Source organism: Muntiacus reevesi, chromosome 4, assembly GCF_963930625.1.
Source record: "Muntiacus reevesi chromosome 4, mMunRee1.1, whole genome shotgun sequence".
In the NCBI taxonomy this organism is placed as follows: domain Eukaryota; kingdom Metazoa; phylum Chordata; class Mammalia; order Artiodactyla; family Cervidae; genus Muntiacus; species Muntiacus reevesi.
Window position 1 is genome coordinate 76,499,020 of NC_089252.1, and position 23,965 is coordinate 76,522,984.

Here is a 23,965-nt window from a genome sequence, read left to right on the forward strand (position 1 = left end):
AGCCGTGGTTCCCCATCCTCCTGGTGTTCAGTCTACAGAAGATGGGGAAGCAGTTCTATTATAAATCAGTAACTAGAGCTCAGTGGAAAACTCCCAGACAGACATGCCCAGGGATTAAAGGGAATGTAACGCAAGCATCCAACTCCCCAGGGATGGGGCTAGGCAGCCCATCAGGCAAGTCTTCTTGGAGTGGACACTCAAGCCAAATCCTGAAGGCAGTGTGTCAGCCAGGCAAAAGGAAGGCAGTGGGCAGAATGAGGCTCCCTGTCCTGGCTGAAGCAGGTGGCAAGGAGACTGCTAATGGGCCACAGGCTTGTACAGTGTGGGCCAGACATGGTAGACAGATGGGTTCATCCAGTAAGATTGGCGCCCCTTCTACGGCAGACAGTGACAAGAGAGATGCACCATGGAAATAACTTTCAGGTTTCTATGAACAAATCAGGTCAGGAAGTGCTGCACTTCCTCTGATGGAACATGCATTTAAAAGGTAAAATGAAAAAAGTCACTAAGTCCCAGAGCCGGAAAAGCAAACTCCATGCAGTCCTCCTCTGGAAACAGAACCCCCTGGTGGATGCAAATCTTTCAGTGAGTCATGTTCAGAAAGCTTTGATTTTCTGGGCCAAGAGCAAATCAGGAGAGAGAGTCAGACAGACAACAGCTCCTCCTTTCCTAGGCTGTCAGAGATTGGAGCTGAGCCAGGCCTTCAGACCTCTGCCTGAGGGGCTTGTGGGGTGGGCACCAGGGGTCCCCTCACCTGATACTGGCTCCAGTCAATATTCAGAGAGCAAGTCAGGAAGTCAGGGATGCTCAGAGGGGCATCAACGTAGTCCTGGGGACAGAAAGACACTGTGAGACACAGGCTGGCCACCAGGAGACACTATGGTGACAGGCAGAGACCCTGAAGTTGTGGCTACCACGGGCAGGCAGGGTGTCCCCCGACAGGGCTCGCCTTCTCTGAGCCAGATGCCTGGGCCACCCTGAGAGGGAAAGATTAAAAAATCAAAGGAACCAGATATCGCTGCCAAGTGGAGTTTTTCAGTTGGCCATTTGAGTGTTTGCTTCTGAGACAGAGGTGATGGACTGGAATCAGCCTCCAGCAGCTCCTGGGCTACTCCCACCCACTGGGGAGGACCAGAAGGCTGCCCCATCTTCCCACAGAAGGTGTTGGAGCAAAGATGAAGCACTTCTCCTACCATGTCCCTGAAAACTTTTTTAAAGAAAGGGAGAAACTAAAGGGGGAGAGAGAACAGTATGTGATAAGAATTTAAACATGTATATATAAGGAGAAGAGGGAGAAAAAAAAATGAGACTCATTCAGGGAAGAGAAGAGAAAGGAAAAGGGTAGCTGTTCTCCCCTCAGAACTTTCTAACTGGGTTCCCTTCACAAACGAGCAGGAGACCCACGCTGACCAGTGGTGCTGCTCATACCTGCTTCCAGTTAAAAATGAGCCCTTCAGCCATGTAATCCCGGTCCTTATATTCCTTGAAAAATTCACAGCCTGGAAAAGAAGGGCAGAGTTACACCACCACTCTTCCCGGCCCAGTGTCCTGAGACGCCCCTGGGTGCTGGAGGACCAAGGTGGCCACCAGCTGACACGAGCTGGGACTGGACTGGGCGGGCGGGCGGCTCCGATGCTCCTCCGGTTTCCAGTCACAGACCCTTCCTGATGAGACCCGCCTGCCTGCACACTTCTCTTTCTCTCCATCTGTGCTCAGTGGCTGCTGGTCACCTCTCCTTTCATTTCAGGTTCCTCTATGTGCCCCTGAAGTGCCAACAACCAGAGGACAAAAGTGGGGCTTACAATTTGAACCCTGGCAGCACTTTCTCAGCAACTAGCAATCTAGTCACATAAGATCACCCTGCTCCTACTCCAATAAAGCAAATACTGCAATAACGCAAGCCATGCAAATCTTTTGGCTTCCCAGTACACATTAAAGCCATGCTTACACTATATTATAGTCTATTAAATGAGATTACATGTTGTCTAAAAAAACCAATATACCTTAAATATAAAAAATACTTGAGGGAATTTCCTGGAGGTTCAGTGGCTAGGACTCAAGAGTACTGCCATGGGCTCGGTTCAACACCTGGTTGGGGAACCAACAACCTGCAAGCCACATGGTGTGGCCAAAAAAAAAAAAAAAAGCTTTATTCCTAAAAATTGCTGACCAAAATCTAAGCCTACAATGAGTTGGAACAGTAAAGTCAAAGATCGCTGATCACCATTACCATAACAAATGTAGTAATGACGAAAAATTTTGAAGTACTATGAAAGCTATCAAAATGGGACAAAGAGAAATGAAGTAAAACAAATGTTGGAAAAATGGTTCCAACAGACTTGATGCAGGGTTCCCATAAACATTCAGTTTATAAAAGATGTATTATGTAAAAAGTAATAAATTGAAGAGCAGGAAAATGAGGTCTGCCTACAGCAGGCCCACAGGCTTTCAGTGAGGACTGAGCACTGTAACATGCAGGGAAGGACCATGGACAGTGTCTGAACCGGGACAGGGGCTCCAGACACACACCCATTTCGACAAGTGAAATGCTCTAAGAACCACCACCAAGGTAAGACCTCAGGAACGGAGAGAAAACGAGTGAAAAGGGCCTTGCCAACGTCCCCAGCCTCAAGCCTCAGCCTTCAGCTTAGCTCTGTGACCATGAACGAGTTACCTTCTCTCAGCCTTGACTTTCTCACTCGCCAAGTGGTCAAGGACGAAACAGAGTAACACACAGAACTCCTGGCGCAGCACCGACAGCCCCCAGGCGACAGCAGACTGGGGCCACCTTCCTGTTGGAGCCGAAGCAAGAGCCCCCGCGCAGCCCTGCCACTCGTTCCGGGGGGGTGAGGCCTGCCCTCATCACGCGGCCAGGACGGCCAGGGCCGGGGGGTTGGCGGGAGGCTTCCTGCCTTCCTCTCAGGTCCTCTGCCGGAGCCAACACAAACTCTGAAGGACACAAGCCTTTGGCCACAGGTCCAAGTCTGCGGAGGTCCCCAAAGGCAACAGAACAACTGCCTGAATTCTGTCAAGGTGGCCACAGGCCATCAACACTCTCATGGAACTCTCCAGCTCCTTGGGGCACGCTCAGTCTGAGGTCATCCCAGGGAACAAAGGAAAGGTTCCTCTCCAGGGAAAAATCTGGAGACCGAGCCCCTGTGTCCTGTGGCTCTTATCCACCCCCCACCTCTGCCCTCCTTCACTCTAAGTCCCCAGGCCCCTCTGTAGACAGGGAAGTCAGACAACAATACTCAGCCCTAACACTTCAGCCTATTCCTGGGTGCCTCACTGGGAGAAAGAAGAAATATAAATATCAGACAGAGGCCCTGAGCTTATCAGCCCAGGCTTAGAAGAGACACCAATTATTCCTCAGAGCTCCCATGAAGTGCTCTGCTTTCTCAGACTCGAGCACTCAAATCAACACTGCAGGCTCCAGGCCCAGCTCTGAGCAGCGTGTGATACAGAAGCAATCGACTGTGAGAAATGGAGGGAATTAAAACAGCCTCGGTACCCAGGGCAAGGCCTGACATTCATTACCTCATCAGGCTTCTGAGCCTGTTGAGAAGCAAAGGGATGGCACCAAAAGTGAAGAGAGAGCAGGCACTCACTCGAGAAGAAAACAAATTAGACTTGTGCTCGGGAGTTTTCAGCCCCGTCTATTTTGGGGCCTGAGGGAAGTGCTCCCAGAATACTTCTCATTTTCAAGGGCCAGTCGAAGCCTAAGTTAGTCTAACAGAGAACTGATACCACCACAGTTCCTGTCTGGGCTTCAAACTCATCAGAGGGTGCAACAGAGACCCCCAAAATGGCAGCAGAGTGCATTTCAGGACTTGATCTGGATAATGTTAATTTTGTTATGAAGTAATATAGGTAGATGAAGAAATTTAAGAACATAAGCACAGGAAGTAAAAGGTGCTTCTCTTGTGCCCTCACATGGCATCTTCCCCCACCCAGGCTTCTGAATTTTTATTGATTACCCACCCCCCTTATTCTCCCCTCAACACACACACACGACTATCAGATCCAGTCCATGATATTCTGGGAAGAAGAGGGAAAAAAATTCAGAGATAAATAGTATCATCTTACCATTTTGGCATATTTCTTTCTTATCCTTTGTATAAGCACTTTCCTCTCACACAGTTGAGGTTTTACTATTTCATTTTGTATTGTGCTTAAGAAAAATGCTTAAGCATTTTTCTATGACCGTGTAATATCTCATTCTACAATACTATGGGTGGCTGTGCTGTTATTTACGTAATTGTTATTCTGATTAATGAAAACATTACCCATGTTTGGTTGGGTATAAATGGACATGATGAGGGACCTCCCTTGGCGGTCCAGTGGTTAAAACTCTGCCTTCCAATGCAGGGGCATGGGTTCAATCTCTGCTTGGGGAACTAACATGCTGTGTGGCAACAAAAATAAACTCATGTGATGAACATCTGCAGGCCCAGGCTGGCTGGATTACAGCCTAATGAATAACTGGGTCAAATGGTGTTAGTTTCAGGAGTCTTATAACAAGTTGACCAATGACAGCAGAAAGGATATTGTGCCACTGTTTTGGAGCTAAACAATTTTTTCTAAACCAAGTCCTACTGAGAACCTGAATACAAATACAGAAAGCTGACGCCTGGGTCCTCAGCCAACACAGAGCTCTCCCATTAGGCAGAATACTTCAGTCTGGGGACCCCGAAGCATCTCCTGAGAATGGGGAGCCTGGTCTGAAAACCAACCTGAAAACTACACTACGGAAGCCCTCATGCAGACCCCCAGGTGGGACATCTTCTTGACAGATCTGATGTTGCCGAGCCCACACGGCATCACTGTAACGGTTCAGTATCTGCCCAAAACAAGCCTTTCCTCCCACGCACCCGTCACTCGGCCCAGTGTCAGCAAGCACCTGTCAGGGCTGGACCTGGCACATCACCCAGAAATAAACAGCGTTATCCTCATTTATCCTCGGAAGGGTTAGGGGACTTATTCAAGGACACAGTGCTGTGGCTGAGATGCACACCCAGTCCTACAAGCCACCACATGCTGAGCTGGCAGAGAAGAGGGAGGAGAGTCCCTGAATGAGGCCAGAGTGAGACAGCCAGGCCACTGGCGGTCGTGGTTCAGGTACCGCTAGCTCACACTGATGAGGATACCCTCTGCACACCAGGCACCAGATGAACCTGAGTTTCTAGAGAAGGACTTGTGGCTAGACAGCAACCTGGGGTCACCAGTCTGCTCTTGCCATTGGCCCCATGACTCCAAGATGAAGAGACAAGATCCAGCACAGGACCGAAGGCAGGGCTAGTGTTGAGGAGCAGGAGAGAGGTTTTAAGGACAATGAATTCACATTTTGCTGTCCGTTTACAAAGTCTGGTGCTGAGGTTAGGGCTCTCATACCTCCTTGAACAAGCAGGTGTTGCTAAAGGCTACAATGCTACCAATGGACCCATGCAGTGCAGAGAACACTGCCGTGGCTACAGACTGCATACAGTCTGTGCCAGAGACACTTGCAGCCAGCTGCGTGCTCACCACAGCGCTCTGCAATGTGGTGAGACCACCAACCACGTCCAACTGAGGACAGAGCGCTAACGTCACCATAGTAACAGTCAGCACGGCACAACTGGTGGCTGACCCCAAGAACAGCACGTTAGTGGCACAGAGCACGCTGATCAACCTGACTTCACGTAATCCGACAAGACCCTGAGCTAAGCCGCGCCAACTTCCAGTGATGCTTGAGAAAACCTGGGACTGGCATGGTGCAGGACTCGCTCAAGGGTGCAGGAGGCTGGGTCTGAGTCTGGACTCCATCCCTGGGCCCCTCCCAGGGCAAACCCGTGCCAGGACAGTGTCCTACCCTAAGCTGAGGGCCGAGGACCGGGAGCCACACTGTCCCCCACTGAGTGGCAGTGCATGCTACCGGGGAGCTCCGGGGCACCTGAGCACCTGAGTGCCAGTGCCTGCAGCTGCCCGCGAGAGCCCCAGTCCTGGGAAGCCTGTCCCCTGACCAGACCCTGGAAGGAGCCCCTACCTGGATACGGGATGGAGAGGAGAGTGAAGTCGGCATAGCGCTGTGCTTTGTCCACCTTCTCGGAGGAGGTAACACTACAAGACAGGACACAACGTGTTACGGCATCACAGCCCATGCATGCCAGTCCCCAGAAGCACCACCACAGCCTCAGACAACCCGCCTGCTACAGAAACCGCTCTCCAAGCTGGGATGAGGCCCTTCAGCCAGGCTTACTCTGAACAACTATGAATGGGACCTCTCTGCTGCCTACCTGAAGTCACCAGGTGAGAGCGCTGACTCTCCCCGACACCACAGCACCTGTGGTGGGACCTGAAGCCACAGAACCACAATCTTTATCAGCCTCCCAGATGAAGGAAGCACAGCCGCCCTGACTGAGAGCGCAGCGAGAAAAGAGCAAAACAACCGAGATGCTGCTCAGGAGGGGCCCCGAGGGGGACTCTCTTCTCCAGCGTTGGGCGAGGATGCTCCCGCAGCATCTGACAGACGGATGACTACTCTGACAGATGACTGAGGGACAGGGGGACCTACAGACAGCTGAGCTGTAACTAAGTCTCAGTATGGCTTATTTTCTAAGATATACATGGCATAATTAAAGGTCAGTTTTATAAAAAAAATAAACAAGCTACACTTTGAGAAAATTCCGCAAATTCATCACCCCAACCCAGGCTCCATTTTTTCTCATTTTTCTTTGTCCTCTGAACACTTGGTATAACACAGCATATAAAAATTGAGCGAATACTGATTTTCTGGATCCACTTTAAAAGAGATACTAATCCACCAGAGATGGCGGAGCGGCAGCAGAGTACGCGAGACGTTGGCGGCTCCCTCGGTGCCTACTGGACCACCCCAAGCAAGTGAGTTAACCTCTCTGGCTTGTTTCTCCCCTGCGTGAGCGGGACAAGAGAACCTCCACATAGGGAGGGCTGTGCGAGGATACAGGAAGAGGATGCTCAAGGCCAGGCACCCAGTGTGCCCTGGTGACTGCTCTGCACCATCCCCAAGCCCACAAGCCTGTGAAGACATGGCCTCCACCCACTTGGAGCGGGGTGCCCTGCACTCACTTCATGCCAAACTTCACCTTCTTGTTCTCCACCATCAGGTCACAGATGTACTTGACTGACAGGTACCGGAGCAGCTTGATGTCATAGCCTCTGACCTTATCAAAGAGATGCGTGTCGGAACTTCTGAAACAGACAGCCAGAAGGAGAAGCTGCACTGAGTGTCCATTCCCGGAAGTCCAGGAGCTACAGGAGCACTTGTTTCCCTCCTCCAGGAGAGGGCGGCTGGGAGGGCCAGACAGGACAGCGGTCCCAGTGAAGGTGAGGGAAGGTGACTTTCCAAGAGATTATCCTGCTCTCTGGGACACATTTCAAAGAGAAGCAATATGCAGCTGGGGCGGGAAAGGGCTTTCTGGTGCTGCTTGACATTAAGCCAGAAGACTCAAGATAATCTCCGAGTTCTAAAAAGCAGGAGGCTGGTGGCTGATTGAGTCTCTGAGCTTCCATTAGAGTTTATCTCTCTCTACCCTCCTCCCTCTCCCCCATTTATGACCATTTTTAGCCATATGACTTGCTCAAAATGTAACAGATTGGAATTCTCATTGGGAGATGGACTTTTTAGAGCTATTTTATCAACTGATTGTAAAATACTAGCAAGTGAATTCCCTCTGCTTCTGATCAGTCATACAGATAAAGGCAAAAGTAGAACAAATAAACAGTCACTGTTAATTTATTTTTTTAATGCCCACTGCTTTGCTGAACCCAGCAGATGCCTCGCCAAGAACAGTGCGCAATGTGGAAGACGGCCTGGCTGGGGCAGAGGTCGTCTGATCTCGGGGGAAGAGCCAAACATTCCTGTGTGCAAGCCAGAGCCACTGCTCGTGGAACCAGCAGGCAGAAGCTGGGCACAGCGAGATGCCTTTTCAAGCTCCGAGCCGTGATTCTGGGCAGCTGATCTGACTAGGGTGCTGATGTGCATTCCAGAGATGCCTGACACCAGTTAAAGACTTTCCATGTGGCACAGACCATGCAAAGGAGCTTTTCCGAAACACCATTACTGTCATTTTCTACAAAGTATTTAGAAAGGAGGTAGGAAGAGTGGGAGCCAGCCCCCTCCCTCCCTTTCAGGGGACCTAAAGCACTCCTCTGTGTTGTACTCCCTCGTGGCGCCAATCACACAGCTGCGGAACTCCTGGTGCCCGCATCTCCGATGTGTTGACCACAGTCCCCAGGCCAAGTGTGTCCGGCATCACCTGGTAGGCCGGACATCAACATCCTGGAAACCATGGGGCTTGAAAACACATAGATGTCTGCACCATGTCTTGGGCCTGCAGTGCCAGGAACCCCAGGACTGGAGCACTCTCTCTGGGGTCCTGGTGAGCAGCCAGGATAAAGAGAGACTGCTCAGGTAGGTCATAAAGTCAGCTGCAGTGAGGCTACAGGGCGGACTTCAACCACTCTGTTTCAGGGATGTGGACGAAGGAAGCCAATCCACTCACCTGGACCACTGATGATGTCACGGCCATCAGTTGAAAATGGCCACCACTGGTCACATACCTGCCCCTCACCCATGCCCAGACCCATAACTGCCTGGCACTGACCGAACAGCACAGTCCTCCTCCGTGAGATCCTCCGCATCTGCCCAGGCGTCGTCTGCACCCCCTGTGGGAGGAACCTGCGGTCAGCACTTGGGGTGTGGCAGGGGCTCCATGCAAGGGCTGCTTGACCCCTGGTTCCACCCCAAGGATCACGCTCCTCCCTTTTCCAGGACCTGATGCCCCACATGCCTGGCATTCTTCTCACAAGCATCTTCTCAGGTGATGAAGGGAGGGGCTCTAGACACCCCTGCCCCCGCCCCAGGTTGCTGCCCATCCCCACAACCACCAGCACCGCTGTGGCCCTGGGTAGCTGTTCTCCATGACTGGGCTCCTGTTCTTAGTCACAGAGGCTGCGGCTCAATGCTCACCTGAGAAAATATAGTTGTAGCCAGTTCGTCCATACAGCTCCCCCCATCCAGCCAGTGTGGCTGACCTGCAAATGTGCTGGGAGAGAAATCACATTTTCAGGGTCAGATGGTCTTCTGGAGTTTTTTGGTTCTACTTTTCCCTGCTTTCTTGAAATATAATTGACCCATGACATTGTGTAAGGTTAAGGTGCACAACATGCTGATTTGCATCACTAACATACTGCAAAACCATTACCACCACAGAGTTAGCTAACACCTGTATCAGGTCATATAATTACCATTTCTTTTTTTTGTGTGGTGGAAACCTTTAAGACCATCTCTCTCTACAACTTTCAGGCATATGATACAGCGTTATTAACCGTAACGACCATGCTGTACATCAGACCCTCAGATCTTATTCATCTTGCAACTGGAAGTTTGTACCCTCTGACCAACAGTCAGGTGGTTTTCTGAAGTGCACACAGTAGGGGGAAGCCCTGGAACTCTTCTGATCATTCCAGACCAGCAGAATGGGTTCAGGAGTGCTGCCCAAAGTCTTCTCAGCATCAGGGCCACTGCGACAGCAGTCTCTCTGAAGCAAGCCTCGATTTTAACCTACAGCCTCTGTCAAGGGGTTCTCACTCCCAAACGAGAGGCACCAGAGTGTCACTAATGGCAATGGGTAGATTCAGTGGTTGTCATGTGTCAGTGGTCTTACCTGGGTTAAGACCTGGCAATTATTACATGTGCATGTCAGTATGTCAGTGAAACACAAACACCACCTTTCCACTGGGTTTTCACAAGCCCATGAGGGAAGAGTGGCTGGATGCAGGCACCGCTGCTGCGTCACAGATGAAAACAGTGACGGGCGCAGGGAGATGAAGCAGTGCCTGAGATCCCACAGTGAGGAGTGAGCTGGGATCTGACCGAGCCCACCTCCCTCCAGAGCCTGTGTGCTGTCACTGCAACTGTTTAGCGCAGGGAAGGGAAGCCTTTGGAGCAGGAGGGTCAATTAAGGGAGAAACGTTTGGGGGCTTTTTTTTTTTTAAAGAAATTTTGCCTTCTCTTTCTTACATACTAAAGGAATGTAGTAACTGTAACTGTGCTTAACTATGCTTTTACTCTTTGCTCAGCATTGCAAGAGCTAGGACTCTAGAAACCAGGCAACAGGTGTGAACTTCATTATCTAATTTTTTTAAAAAGTTTATTTGGCTGTGTCAGGTCCCAGTTGCTCTGCCGCGTGTGGGATTTCAACTTCCAGATCAGGGACTGAACCAATGTCCGCTGCATTGCATGGCAGATTCTTAACCACTGGACCACCAGGGAAGCCTCTCACTATCTGATTCTAAGACTGAATCTTTAAAAATTGTGTTTGATGAGATCCAAGAGGGGTGGGGGAATGGGAAGAGGTATCTGGGATCTGGTGACCCCAGGGTTTAGCTACAGGCTGAGGGAGGCAGTGAGGGTGGCTGGGAGATTAAACTGGGGGAGGGGGGAAATTTCTGACTGGGTCATGCAGCCTGGCAGTATAAGGAGGGTCCCTGGAAGACTGGAGAATATTGCTAGAGGGCGTCTCCTTCTCCACCTGTAAGACAGTGGGAAAGAAACAGTTTTGCTGCCACAGGAAAGGGGCATGGTAGGAACTGGCAGGTCATCACTGGCAGCTTAGGACAGGGGGCAAATGATAGAAGAGCAACCTGCCACAATCTGGGGGGTGCTTTGCCAGTGCTGGGACAGAAGGCATTTGAGGTAGGGCTGTCCTGGAAGCCTGTAAAGAAGGGCTTGGGCAGAGAGTCCTGCTAGCCTGTGCAGGATGCACTCCACGAGGGAATGCACTTCACTTTCTCTGGGTCCAAAAGGATTTTGCAAATCTGATGATAATGACAAACTGTCTCCGGATAAAAATGTACACGCCAGAGTTTACCTATAGCTCCAAGTTCATCCACAGATCCCTCTCCAGCCTCAAATAACATCCTCTACTCGGAAGAGACCAGCCTAGCAATTAGGAGTTGCAGCAATGGAGTGTCCATTTTCAGGCTGAGGACCCTCAAGATTCCAGTGGTATTGGGGGAGGTCTGATTCATGAGCAAACAAGTGGGGTGGGGGGTGGTTGTTTGAGTTTGACCAGCACATGTTACCATGTCCCCCTCCCCCATCATCCAAGCTGTGGCACCAAATCTCACTCTTCTTTCCATTATTTCTATTAAATCTTTTTCGGCAGACACACATCCCCTCTTGAGCTGTTGAGCTCAGAGCTCTTCTCAAGGCTCAGATTCTTCTTTCTGCTCCCCAATTTCCCCAAATCCCCTCGATCCGTCCCTTTTTTGGTCACAGAGGTAGCCACACCCAGCCCAGGGGACTCATCAGGTGGGGGAGGATGGGCGACTGGCTGGCTTCCCAAGTGAACCACCAAACTCCACAGGAAGGTCCAGAGAACTGGAGTCTGGGGGAAGCTGTACCCCACGGGCGGGTCCATGCCTGACCTTGCTCCCGGGCTTCACAGCTCTAATGCACAGCCCACCAATTCCATACTTTAAGCTTAGCTCTTCACTGAAAAAGCAGGATACATTCTGAAAGCTATCCATTTACCTAATCAGGAGTGACCTCTAATGTTGCATGAGGAAGATGGCTCTGTAGGATTTGTAAATGTAGTACCAACTTTGGCATGCAGAATAAAAGCAGCTGATCTCTGCTCCCCATTTCTTAAGGGAGGAAACAGAAAGAAAGAGGAGCTGTTCCAACTTTAATTGCCTAAAAACCAGATACAAGTGATGGGGAAGAAAATGGCACATGAGAACAGCTTACTCTTAAATGCCTGAACTGAGTTTTATTAAAAAATTAATAATATATCTTATTTAAAGCCTATATGTCCCTAGATATTACTATGTCAACATATAATCACTTTTTAAATTATTAATATTTTACATTTTTTGGATTAAGTCTTTAAAATCCAACATGTATTTTATAATTACAGCACATCTCAAATAGGATGATTTGCAGTGTTTAAAGGGTAATGTAGTCCTACCTCAAAAGAAAATTATGTTTAATCAAAAAAATTTCTACATTGCTTCAATTATAAAATGGAAATTAATTGAAATGAAACAAAATCAGACGTTTAGTTCCTAAGCTGCACTAGCCACAGTGGACTGAGTTTGGAAGGAAGCAGGAAGTTGGCACTTCTGAGCATACATTCCCCGGCCCAGCTTGGCTGGGTATGTTGACAGAAAACGCTGCTGTCACCAAACTCGTTAGGGCCTGCTGGGAGACCCACCTGAGGACAAGATGCCCACCTCACAACAGAAGACCCTCTCCTGTTCTCCCTCATCTCCTGATCCTCAAGTTCATAGCTCTGCCTTCCCCACTCACTGAGCTCCAGGGTGACAGGACTGTCTCAGTCACCTGTCCCCCTAGGACCCAGCACAGAGCCCACTACTGTGTAACCCAAGAGCAGTGTCTTCCTAGAGAGCTTGCCCACACCAGCTGGGTGGGCAGCTGCTAGACGCTGGGAGGACAGCAGTAATAAGACACGGCTTCTGTCCTCATAGGGATTACGGCAGAGAGGAGACAGCAGATTTTCAAACACAATAGGAATAAAACGCATGTAAGTAGGTATTAAGCCAGTGAACACAACTGAGTCAGGGGAAGCTACAGGGAACACAATGGGATCACATCAACAGACAAGAAGGTGCAAACGGAGAAGAGAGCAGGATGAATGGTGAAGCCCTTAGCGTCAAAGCCTCCTCAAAATAATACCACCCTTGCCCCCAATAAAGGAATTTGCTGGCAGTCCAGCAGGTAGAGCTCTCATGCTCTCGCTGTCGATCAGGCCTGGGTTTGATCCCTGGTTGGGAAACTAAGATCCCACAAGCCTTGGGGTACAGCAAAAAAAAGAAAAGAATAATCCCTCCAACTCTTCACCCTCCCTCTGAAATGTGTTGCCTTGGGGCTCTTTCTCTCAGTCTCACCGCAATTTCCCAAGTGCATTCTGGAAACTCCCTCCTCAAGGTCTGCAGAGTGAGAAAGAACAGACCTGACAACACCACACAGATTCCTCTGCTTCAGGACTTCTTAGAGCCTTTCCTACACTGACATACGCTTACCAATGTACCTCCTGAATCTGGAGCTCGGGGGTCAGGGTGAATCTAGGGTGCAATGTCTCTCAATCTTATTTGAGAGGGAATGCTTTGTACAAGCATATCCTTAAACTACTGTTCTATGGAACACACCGTGGGAAGCACTGGTTTGAGTATTTCCTACATAATTTCTAGTGACAAACACTATGATCCACATAGCAATTATCTAAACTGGAGGTGTCAGAGCTTAGAGCAACACGAAATTTTCCAAAGGGGGAAGGGAGAATAAATAAGCTTTAAGATGATCAATTTCTGGAACTTCACTCCCAGACATACTTTCCCCTAAAACAGACCAACTCTATGAAGTCTGTGGCTTCCTGACTCACCTGTCACATTTGTCCTTCTTCCACTTTACGAAAGAAAGGCACAGAAGAGAGCAAACAGACCTACCCTATGAAAGTCTGTGGCTGTTTCTCCTTTCCTATCTCCTCTTGTCACATGAAGGCACAAAAGCAGAGCAATCAGTCTAGCATTTCTCTTTCCCACTGCCCTGCCCCAGCCCTTGCCTTCATGCTGGGAGAATGAACTAAAGTCCCAGAGGCGCCAGGACCACAGCACATGCAGGAACCTACCAGATGAACAGAATAGGGGGCAGACATTTCTGCTCTCCTCCCCTCCTCCAAGCTAGTAGTCTGCTTCTTCTAGACTAATCTTTCTCAAAATGATATTTGTATCCTATATTTCCCTGCCCAGAAATCACAGAGGCTTGTCTGGCAAATGCAAACACTTCAGCCAGCATTGAACCTCCTGCATTCAGTCCCTTCTAACCTCAGCTCTGCCACTTACTTCCACTCCCATGAGGTAGTCGCCCAGCCTTTCTCATGCCTGCCTCACTGTAAGCCCCCAGGCAGGCACCTGCCTGGAATACCCTCTCACTCTTCTTCCAAAGCTCGTAGCCTAGTCCCGCTCACTTAATGAGGCCATGCCTGTCAGTCCACACCACTGCCCATCTTGGTGGGTCCCTCTGATACCACATTATGTGGCCCTAAGCTACAGTGTAGTAACTTGAGGGTGTTTTGCAGTAAGTTTAAATCTCAGCTCTCAAGTTGTGTAAAGTAAACTTGGGGAAGTTATTTAACCACTTTGAGCCTTCATTTCATCTGCAAAATGGGAATATCTAATACATCAAAGGATTATAAAAATAGGTGAAATGAGACCCTCTTTGGGTACCAAATTAACAACACTCAATAGAATATAAGCTTGATAAGGGTGCAAATTTTTGTTTATCATATGTGCTGAGGTACCTTAAGGCCTGAATATGATACATATTCAATAAATATCTGGTAAATTACACTACTGAAAGAATGGACAAACAACTTATCTGATCTAATCTATTCATAAGCTTGTGATATAGGCATGATTATTTTGTCCATTTGACAGAGGAGGAAATGGAGGTCTTGCACAGGCAGGAAGCAGCAGAGTCGGGATCAGAGCCTAGGCAGCAGGGCTCCAGGACACAGGGTAAAGTCCTCCGCTGTGACATCCCTTTCCTACCTAGATCCACCCTTGAAAAAAGTGGCATTGGAATTGGTCTGATTCTCTGGCCTGCTTCCCACCACACCAGGCACCCGGTAACCACCCAAACTTGCCTGGCAACAAGACAACTGTCAGTTTAGTTTAGTTCAGTCATTCAGTCGTGTCCAACTCTTTGCAACCCCACGGGCTGCAGCACACCAGGCCTCCCTGCCCATCACCAACTCCTGGAGTTTACTCAAACTCATGTCTGTTGAGTCGGATGCCATCCAAGCATCTCATCCTCTGTCGTCCCCTTCTCCTCCCACCTTCAATCTTTCCCAGCATCAGGGTCTTTTCAAATGAGGCAGCTCTTTGAATGAGGTGGCCAAAGTATTGGAGTTTCAGCTTCAACATCAGTCCTTCCAATGAATATTCAGGACTGATTTCCTTCAGGATGTACTGGCTGAATCTCCTTGCAGGCCAAGGGACTTTGAAGAGTCTTCTCCAACACCACAGTTCAAAACCATCAATTGTTCGGTGCTCAGCTTTCTTTATAGTCCAACTCACATCCACATGACTACTGGAAAAACCACAGCCTCGACTAGACGGACCTTTGTTGACAGAGTAAAGTCTCTGTTTTTTAATATGCTGTCTAGGTTGGTCATAACTTTCCTTACAAGGAGTAAGCGTCTTTTAATTTCATGGCTGCAGTCACCATCTGCAGTGACTTTTCTTGGAGCCCAAGAAAATAAAGTCTGCCACTGTTTCCTCATTTATTTGCCATGAAGTGATGGGACCCGATGCCATGATCTTAGTTTTCTGAATGCTGAGTTTTAAGCCAGCTTTTTCACTCTCCTCTTTCACTTTCATCAAGAGGCTCTTTAGTTCTTCTTCACTTTCTGCCATAAGGGTGGTGTCATCTGCATATCTGAGGTTATTGATATTTCTCCTGGCAATTTTGATTCCAGCTTGTGCTTCATCCAGTCCAGCGTTTCTCATGATGTACTCTGCATAAACAGGGTGACAATATATAGCCTTGACACACTGCTTTTCCTATTTGGAACCAGTCTGTTGTTCCATGTCCAGTTCTAACTGTTGCTTCCTGACCTGCACACAGGTTTCTCAAGAGGCAGGTCAGGTGGTCTGGTATTTCCATCTCTTTAAGAATCTTTCCACAGTTTGCTGTGATCCATACAGTCCAAGGCTTTGGCATAGTCAATAAAGCAGAAATAGATGTTTTTTCTGGAACTCGCTTGCTTTTTGATGATCCAACAGATGCTGGCAGTTTGATCTCTGGTTCCTCTGCCTTTTCTGAAACCAGCTTGAACATTTGGAAGTTCACTATTCATGTACTGTTGAAGCCTGGCTTGGAGAATTTTGAGCATTACTTTACTAGCATGGGAGAGAAGTGCAATTGTATGGTAGTTTGAGCACTCTTTGGCATTGCCTTTCTTTGGGATTGGAATGAAAACTGACCTTTTTCTGTCCTGTGGCCACTGCTGAGACAACTGTACACTCTGCATTAAGCCAGGTACCTCCAAGGGAGGGAGACAGTGGCTATGGGGAGGTCTTACCTTGCCCTTGAACAGGATCACCGGGCAGACAAACCGTCCTCTGCACCTGGCTGTCTTGCTGCGGTTGACGAGGTCCTGCAATTTGCTCACTTGCACGGTGCTCTGAAACCTAACACAAGGCAAGAGAGATACATTAGGCTGCGTGTACATGAGTACTGTGTAACCCGTGCTAGGGGTGTGTGTGTGTAAATATTCATTTCAAATTGAATAAATGCTCAGATTCCTAAATTCTAGATCACAGACATTTTAAGCTTTTCAAGAAAAGAAAAAAAAAATGCTAGATTATGGGTACTAAAACTGCAATCATCCTGATTTCAAAGCCTTTAAGATTAAAACAAAAAAGTGAGCAACTCTGAAGACATGGTACTGAAAATGAAGAAACACAGGGAGCAAACTGAATGTTGATCATTTCCAGGGTGCTGGGTTTTTCACCCCAAAAGTTGGACAAATATGTTGGGGACCCTCTGGCAATAATGAGGCCATCTTTGTGATCTTTCAGAGGGCAGGATATGATGAAGCTCACATTCCACATGGTTATGAGCCTCTGATACATCATCAACATTTCAACCAACACTAACAGTCTAAAATGTCAACAGGGCAGGGAATGCTGGAACAAAGGTGGTGAAAGAGAAGCTATTCGTGGCCTTGAGAAGCATGGAAGTTAACGCACCCAGCTCTGCTAAGGGAGCTTCTAGAACACACACAAAAAGACACATTTAGAAATGAGTTTAAGCAAGTCACACCTATAGCAGACCCTTAAAATAAGGGTCTACTCTCACAGATTCACCCACTGATTCTTTTTTTTTTTTCTTCACCCACTGATTCTTAACAAAGGCTCCACATCAGCCAGTAAGGACTTCTGGTTCCAAAAGAAACAGGAGGCAGGAAGTTCAACAGTGGGACGCTCTCCCGGCTTTGCAGAGTAATGGAGGAAAAGGAAGGAAGATAATCAAGCTCGTTCCTTACAAGGGTTGAGTTTCCAGGCTGAGTCCGAGAGGGCGTCATCCCTCCTACATCCCAGTCCTGCTACTGTCATTGCATGACACGTGCACACAAATAACTGTTTCAGAAGGAGTAAGTTCAGTGACTCCTAAATACCACTGGTACCTCTTTAAGCATATCTAAATTCCGTTGGCATTAATAAAAATATAGTCTTCTGAAAACACTGCTGATTTCTTAGTAGCCTTCACAGATATATTCTCAAGCCAGTTACTAACAAAATAACTACTATCAAGTGAGGACTTGAAACTGAAGTTAAAACAAGGTCTCCAAATAAAAACCTGATATATAGTCTAGAAAAATAGTTCTGATGAACCTACTTACAGTGAAGAAATGGAGACACAGACATAGAGAACGATCTGGTGGAAACAGCAGGAAGAAGAGTGTAGGACAAGCTGACAAAGCAGCACTGACATATATATACTATCACGTGTAAAATTGATAACAAGCGGGAAGCTGGTGTGTAACACAGCGAGCCAGCCTGGGACCCTGTGACGACCCAGAAGGGTGGAATGCAGAGGTGAAGAAAGTCTCCAGGGAGAGGGGAGATATATATATATATATATATATATATATATATGTTTGTGCACGCACCTGTGTGAAGTTACTTGTCATGCCCGACTCTTTGTGACCCCGTGGACTGTAGTCCACCAGGCTCCTGCAATGGGATTCTCTAGGCAAGAATACTGGAGCAGACTGCCATTTCCTCCTCCAGGGCATCTTTCCTACCCAGGGATTGAACCAGCATCTCTTATGTCTCCTGCATTGGCAGGCAGACGTTTTACCACTAGCGCTACCATATATAATTATGACTGATTTGCACTGATGTAAAGCAAAGACCACCAGAACACTGTAAAGCAATTATTCTCCAATCCAAAAAAAAGAAAAAAACAGAAAAATAAGAATCAATCAGATTTTAATAACAGGATAGCTGAAATTAAAAATACAGTAGAGAGAATAAATACCAAATCAGATGATACAGAAGAACAGATGAGCAATTTGAAAGATAGTAAAATAAAAATCACCCAATGAGAACAGCAAGAAAAATTTTTTAATGAGAGGAGCTTAAGAGACCCCTAAGACAACATCAAATTTACTAGCATTTGCATTATATGGGTCTCAAAAAGAGAAGAGAGACAGGGAGAGAAAAATTATTTGAAGAAATAATCACTGAAAAATCCTCTTATCTGAGGATACAGGTTAGAGAAAGCAGGTACAGGAAGCATAAAAAATAATAATAATAAAAAAAGAAAACTTGGCTCAGCAGTTTGGTGATTGTAGGAAGAAAACAAGAGGATAAAGGAAGAGGACTTAAACTTTCCATGGTGTATGTTTCTGCAAGGTATGATTTAAGACTTTTTGCCCATTTTTACTAAGCATTTTAAGTCACAAATTTATTACATCTTTACTATAATTCAAATAGAGAAGTGACTACATAAGACTTTTTTTCTCTTTTCTTTCTGTTTTTGGCTGCACTGTGCACCATGCAGGATCTTAGCTCCCTGACCAGGGATCAAAACTGTGTCCCCTGCAGTGGAAGCTCAGAGTTTTAACCACTGGACCACAACGGAAGTCCCCATGTTATTTTTACAATCAAGATTTTTTTCTTTTCTGAAGGAAGGAAGAAGGCTGGAGTGCCTCCTCACGGTATGTACAGAGTGCTGAGCTTAGCTCCTTAGTCATCTCCGATTCTGCGACCACGTGTACTGTATCCACCAGGCTCTCCTGTCCGTGGAGATTCTTCAGGCAAGAATACTGGAGTGGGGTGCCATGCCTTCCTCCAGGGGATCTTCCCAACCCAGGGATGGAACCCAGGTCACCCGCACTGCAGGTGGATTCTTTACCATCTGAGCCATGAGGGAAGCCCAAGAATACTGGAGGGGGTAGCCTATCCCTTTCCCAGGGGATCTTTCCAACCCGGGAATCAAACCGGGGTCTCCTGCATTGCAGGCAGACTCTTTACCAGCTGAGCTACCAGGGAAGCGGGCACAGGCCAATCAGCCAGGCCCTAGAAAAAACATGGCTCACTGGAAACCAAGTTCTACCACCTTCCCCTCACTCCGTGAAATAAAAAGGCAACTGAGTACAAAATAATTGCCTAATTAAACTCAGATGCCAACAGAATATTAAAAAAATACACATAATACTGCTTACATTAGTCTTCCTCCCACCTTTTGGTGGCCCCAGGTCATTCATAGATGAGGTCAGCACTATCTGCTGAGTTAAAAAAAAAAATTATTTTTATTTATCTGACTGCATCAGGTCTTAATTGAGGTATGTGGGATCTTTAGTAATGGCATGCAAAACCTAGATCCCTGACCAGGGATTGAACCCAGGCCCCCTGCACTGGGAGCCCAGAAGTCCCAGCACCTTCTGCTTTAACTGACTCTGAGCTCACACCAGCAGCTCTAAATGCCTTGAAACTGCATTTGAGTCTCCCAGGCTGAATACTTCCATTCAGCAAATGCTCCACAAAACCAGAGGAGAGAACATGCCAGCATTTCCATCCTCAGGGCTTTGGGCAGTCTTATGTGGAGGAAGGCACACTTTTTTCATTAGGCTAGCTGGTGCTTTACTGTCCTGCGTCCCCTACTCAAAGAACTAATTCAGTTTCTGTTCTCAGTGGTTCCTGTTTTTATTTTTATTATTTCCTGGCCTTAGAATCTTCCTCTTACTGTGCTAAGCACTGGGCTGTGTCTGACACATGATACTCATATTCGAAGGAATGAAAGTGGGCTATGTATTTATGTTTGTCTTGTGGGACTGAGCCCTTAACCTGTAGATCTGAAGCTATCTCTGGGTAGATGGTGTCAGAGTTGAGTTGAACTGTAGAACATACAGCTGGTGTCTGAAAATCAGTAGTATGAGGGAACCCCCCTACCCTATGCTCACACACCAGTGGGAATTATCAAGTGCAGAATTTTAACTCTGTCTCCCAATGCCTCACCTATACTTGCCCTAATTCTGGCCTTTGTTACAATGGCATTGCTCACTTATTGGTCTGTGTTACCCACCAGACCTAAAGGTAAGGATTTCATCTCTCTGGTAGGGTCTCCAACTAGATCCCCGTGAAGTGTCCCATGGCAGTAGTTTGTCTTACTGACAAACACATGCACATACTTCCTTCTCTTCAACAGACATGGCCCACTTAGTATCACTTTGAGGCCTTGCAAGAAGTGAAAAGTAAAAACAGACTGTAACTCCCCTAGGGTTAGCGATACACTGTGGAGGTCCTGGCCGGGAAGGTGACACTCTGCTAGGCGGAGTGGGAGCTTCCTGGCAGTGACGGAAAGAAGAGGCAGGCATACAAGTGCTATGATCTACATACAATTAATTCCCCCAATATGTTCCTTTTTCTCAGGGAACTCCACCTCAGCCTGGTTAGAGGGCACACTTACACATCTCCCATCTTACACATGAGCAAACTTCTCTATGTGAAAGCCCTCTCTGGCTCCCTGTGGTTCCAGGCTATAGCAAAGGACTCATCTAGGAAGCTCTCTGTGATGTAGAACTTCTGATTTAGGGCCCCTGAAATCTGTGATTTCAGTGAGTGCTCAGAGGGTACTAGCCCAATAACCACTAACAGCCACAAGTCCATACTCCTTGGACCAATGATCAAGACCCCATACAAGTTAGTCCCTAACTTAAGGACATTTAAGGGACATTCCTACTTGTCTGTCCAATTCCAGCTGAAAGACATCTCCACCATAGGGTCTCCCCAAACACTCACACAACAGGCAGGATCTACCCTTCTCCTCAACTTGTCTACAGCAGCACTTCTCCAACCTCTATGTATGTATGGGCCGTACTGTTATGCTGCGATTTTGATTCAGTGGCTCTGGAGCCCAGGACTCAGAATCTCTAGCCAGTGAGCTCTGAGCAGTGCTGTGAGCAATGATGGCCTGCTGCACCCCAGAGAATGACTCTACTGTAGCCCTTCTCATAACAGCACTTCCCTGGGGCCAGGGTTTCAGATATTGTTGGCAACACCTCCTGGAATTCCCTTAAAATCAACAGCAAGCAGGAAGTCTAGCAGAACAAACTCTGAGATTAACATGAAGCACTTCCTAGAGTCTTATAAGCCTCTTATAAATACTTATTATTACTTATAAGCCTTATAAGTAATAATCCTGATTACATATCAGTGTCCAACAACTGCTACCGTTTACTTACTGCCTACGGGCTGCATCCTGTGCCGGGTGCTCTGTGTCACTAGTACCTGGTGAACTGTTACCTTAGGGAAAAGCACCTGAGCTTTGGTAGGTTCTCAATAAATGGTCGGAGAAGGCAATGGCACCCCAGTCCAGTACTCTTGCCTGGAAAATCCCATGGACGGAGGAGCCTGGTAGGCTGCAGTCCATGGGGTCACTAAGAGTTGGACACAACTGAACGACTTCACTTTCACTTTTCACTTTCATGCATTGGAGAAGGAAATGGCAACCCACTCCAGTATTCCTGCCTGGAGAATCCCAGGGACGGGGGAGCCTGGTGGGCTGCCGCCTATGGGGTCGCAGAGCGTCAAACACAACTGAAGCAACTTAGCAGCAGCAGCAATAAATAGTAGCACTTATTTCTAACTCTTAGAGCACACATATCACGCTTGGAATAGTCCCACTTATCAGCAGGGACTGCACTAGCCACTTTTCTAAACAGAGGTACAGACTGATGAGGAAACTGAGAGCCAAAGCAGTTCAACAACTTGCTCAAGTTAGTGATGCAGCCAGCAAGTACACTGACCTCAGGCTTTTAAGCGCTATACATGTACGTGTGCTTAAGCATGTCCACAAAGCATACCTCCCACTCACTCTTAAAAAAAGGAAACACTGAGATTCAGGGAGGTGAGGCGTGAAGTCAGCTGTCTTAGGACAATGAGCAATAGGGTGAGAGCAAAACAGGAGTCCAGGACCATGACTTCCAGCTCCTCCTTCTACGCTCTGCTATCAGGATGCCAACAAGGCTTAACACCTGGGAAAAGTGAGTCTGCCTTGCCCAACGACAGACTTTCCTGACCCTGGGGATGAGATGTCAAGGCCTTCCCAGAAGGGCATGCCTTGGTGACATGATGCTCACGTGTCTTTCTCCTTCTCAGAACTCTCATACTCCAGGAACACGATGTGCTGTGGGTAGTGGCCGCAGATATCCCCGTTCACGTTCTGGATCACGCTGTAACAGTAGTCTCGGCCAAACAGCTCCAGACACCTCTTCTCAATGCGCTCAACCTGCACAGAGGAGGAGATATGAACATAAAGAAGATTCCAGGATTGAGAATTAGGTGGGTCCTGCCTTGGAGAAATCTCTGGGGATAACCGTGTGCCTCTATAATTCAATACAAGGAACAGACCTGTTGTTAGGTCAAAGGCCCTAAACGTGCAGTTCATGAACTCATGTAATAAACTTTGGTGGGGGCAGGGAGGGACTCTGAAGCCCTCAATGTTGTTGAAACTGTGTTTCTTAGGCATCCAAAGAGAGAACTACACCTTTCACGAGATTCTCAAAGGGGTCCACAATCCCTAAGTATTAAGAACCTTTGCTCTAGGTTATTTTAACCAGCATCAATACATTATCTTCCTTTGGCTCCAGATGCTTCTCAATTCTCCAGTGACAGAACAGTACCTAGAAGCTCTAAATAGTGTCATGAGTAGAAGCTGCAGACAAAGGTGTCTCCTTACAATTTGCTTATGAAATAGAAGGAACAGCTCCCTTAAAACTGCTCTTATTTTGCTCAGTTCGGGAAAGGCCCCCTACAAGGACATAAAACCTGTAACATCTCAACAAGCCTGCAAAAGATCAGAAAGTTTAAGGCCAGCTGGAGTGAAAGTCAGACATAACTTTTTACAACACTGATCTTCATGGGTGTGTAAAATGAAGAGGCCCAGGAAAACCACTGACCCTGTAACCACCCAAAAGACCAATGGAGTGGGAAAAACTCACAGGAATGAGGAATCCTCAAATTTCAAGGGACATGAACATCATTAAGAAGCCTATTAAAAATTACAAATTCCAGGTTCCCAACCTCAGAAATTCTAACTCAGTAGGACTGGGTGGGACCAAGGAACCTTTATTTTTAATAAACACCCCAGGTGACGCTGAAGGTATGGAGCCAAACCAGAGTTTCATGGCCCTGCATGGAAGAGAATTCCATTGGAAAACCTGATGCTACACCTGCCAAAACCACGTGAGGAATGAAAGATGGTAGAGTCAGCAAGATTCCCATCAGACTGCCAGGCAGTGCCTAAGATGGAAATGGCATGACCAGACTGGAAACTTTCCAGGTCTAGCAATAAGGAGACTGAAGGGAATCCCAAGGGTAGAAAAACAGAGGAACTAAGACTTGCTTTTGATAAAGGAATAGAGAGTGTGGGCTGTCTTCCTACTCTATGGGAGAAGGAAAGGGATGGATCTAACTCTAAGTAATGCTGAGACTGTTTAAGGAGGCAACAAAACTCGGTTTACCTCTTTGCTGCATTCTGCACCACCCCTCCAGCCCCTTCACTCTAATCTCTGGCTGAATTGCAGAAATCTTCTTTTAAAAAGTCTAGAATTGAGGGTTTTTGTCCCCATACCCGATGCAAGAGAATTATCCCCACCCTTCAGCTCCCCCTCTCTAATCTCTGAACATGGTCTCTCAGGGCTGATCCCTGGCCTCCAACCTTTCTATCTCAAACCAAAATGTCGTCCTTCCTTGTTCCTTGGTTCACTCTGACCCCAGTTCCTCCTTTCGGTTTTAAACCCTGACCCTTACTCTCCAAGGCCAGACCCTGGGAACTTCCCTCTGTTTCAGTCCTCTGACCCCTGACCTTAGGCTTTCCTCAGTTACTTCCCAAGGCAGGGACCTTCTC

At 47.6% G+C, this 23,965-nt stretch overlaps 1 protein-coding gene across 4 annotated transcripts in view; it reads right to left on the reverse strand.

The window, feature by feature from the left end:
• MTMR14 (myotubularin related protein 14) overlaps positions 1 to 23,965 on the reverse strand; it is a 44,132-nt gene that overhangs the window by 19,842 nt on the left and 325 nt on the right. For 3 of the 4 annotated variants that reach the window (XM_065933221.1, XM_065933220.1, XM_065933222.1), the window contains exons 2-9: positions 22,197 to 22,345; positions 16,128 to 16,236; positions 8,987 to 9,062; positions 8,622 to 8,682; positions 7,084 to 7,206; positions 6,023 to 6,096; positions 1,429 to 1,499; positions 755 to 829 (exon numbers count right to left, since the gene is read on the reverse strand). In XM_065933221.1, the coding sequence (XP_065789293.1) occupies positions 755 to 829; positions 1,429 to 1,499; positions 6,023 to 6,096; positions 7,084 to 7,206; positions 8,622 to 8,682; positions 8,987 to 9,062; positions 16,128 to 16,236; positions 22,197 to 22,345 (738 nt within the window). Of the gene's footprint in view, positions 1 to 754; positions 830 to 1,428; positions 1,500 to 6,022; positions 6,097 to 7,083; positions 7,207 to 8,621; positions 8,683 to 8,986; positions 9,063 to 16,127; positions 16,237 to 22,196; positions 22,346 to 23,965 lie in introns of those variants that run through there. The other variant, XM_065933223.1, reaches the window with a different exon arrangement.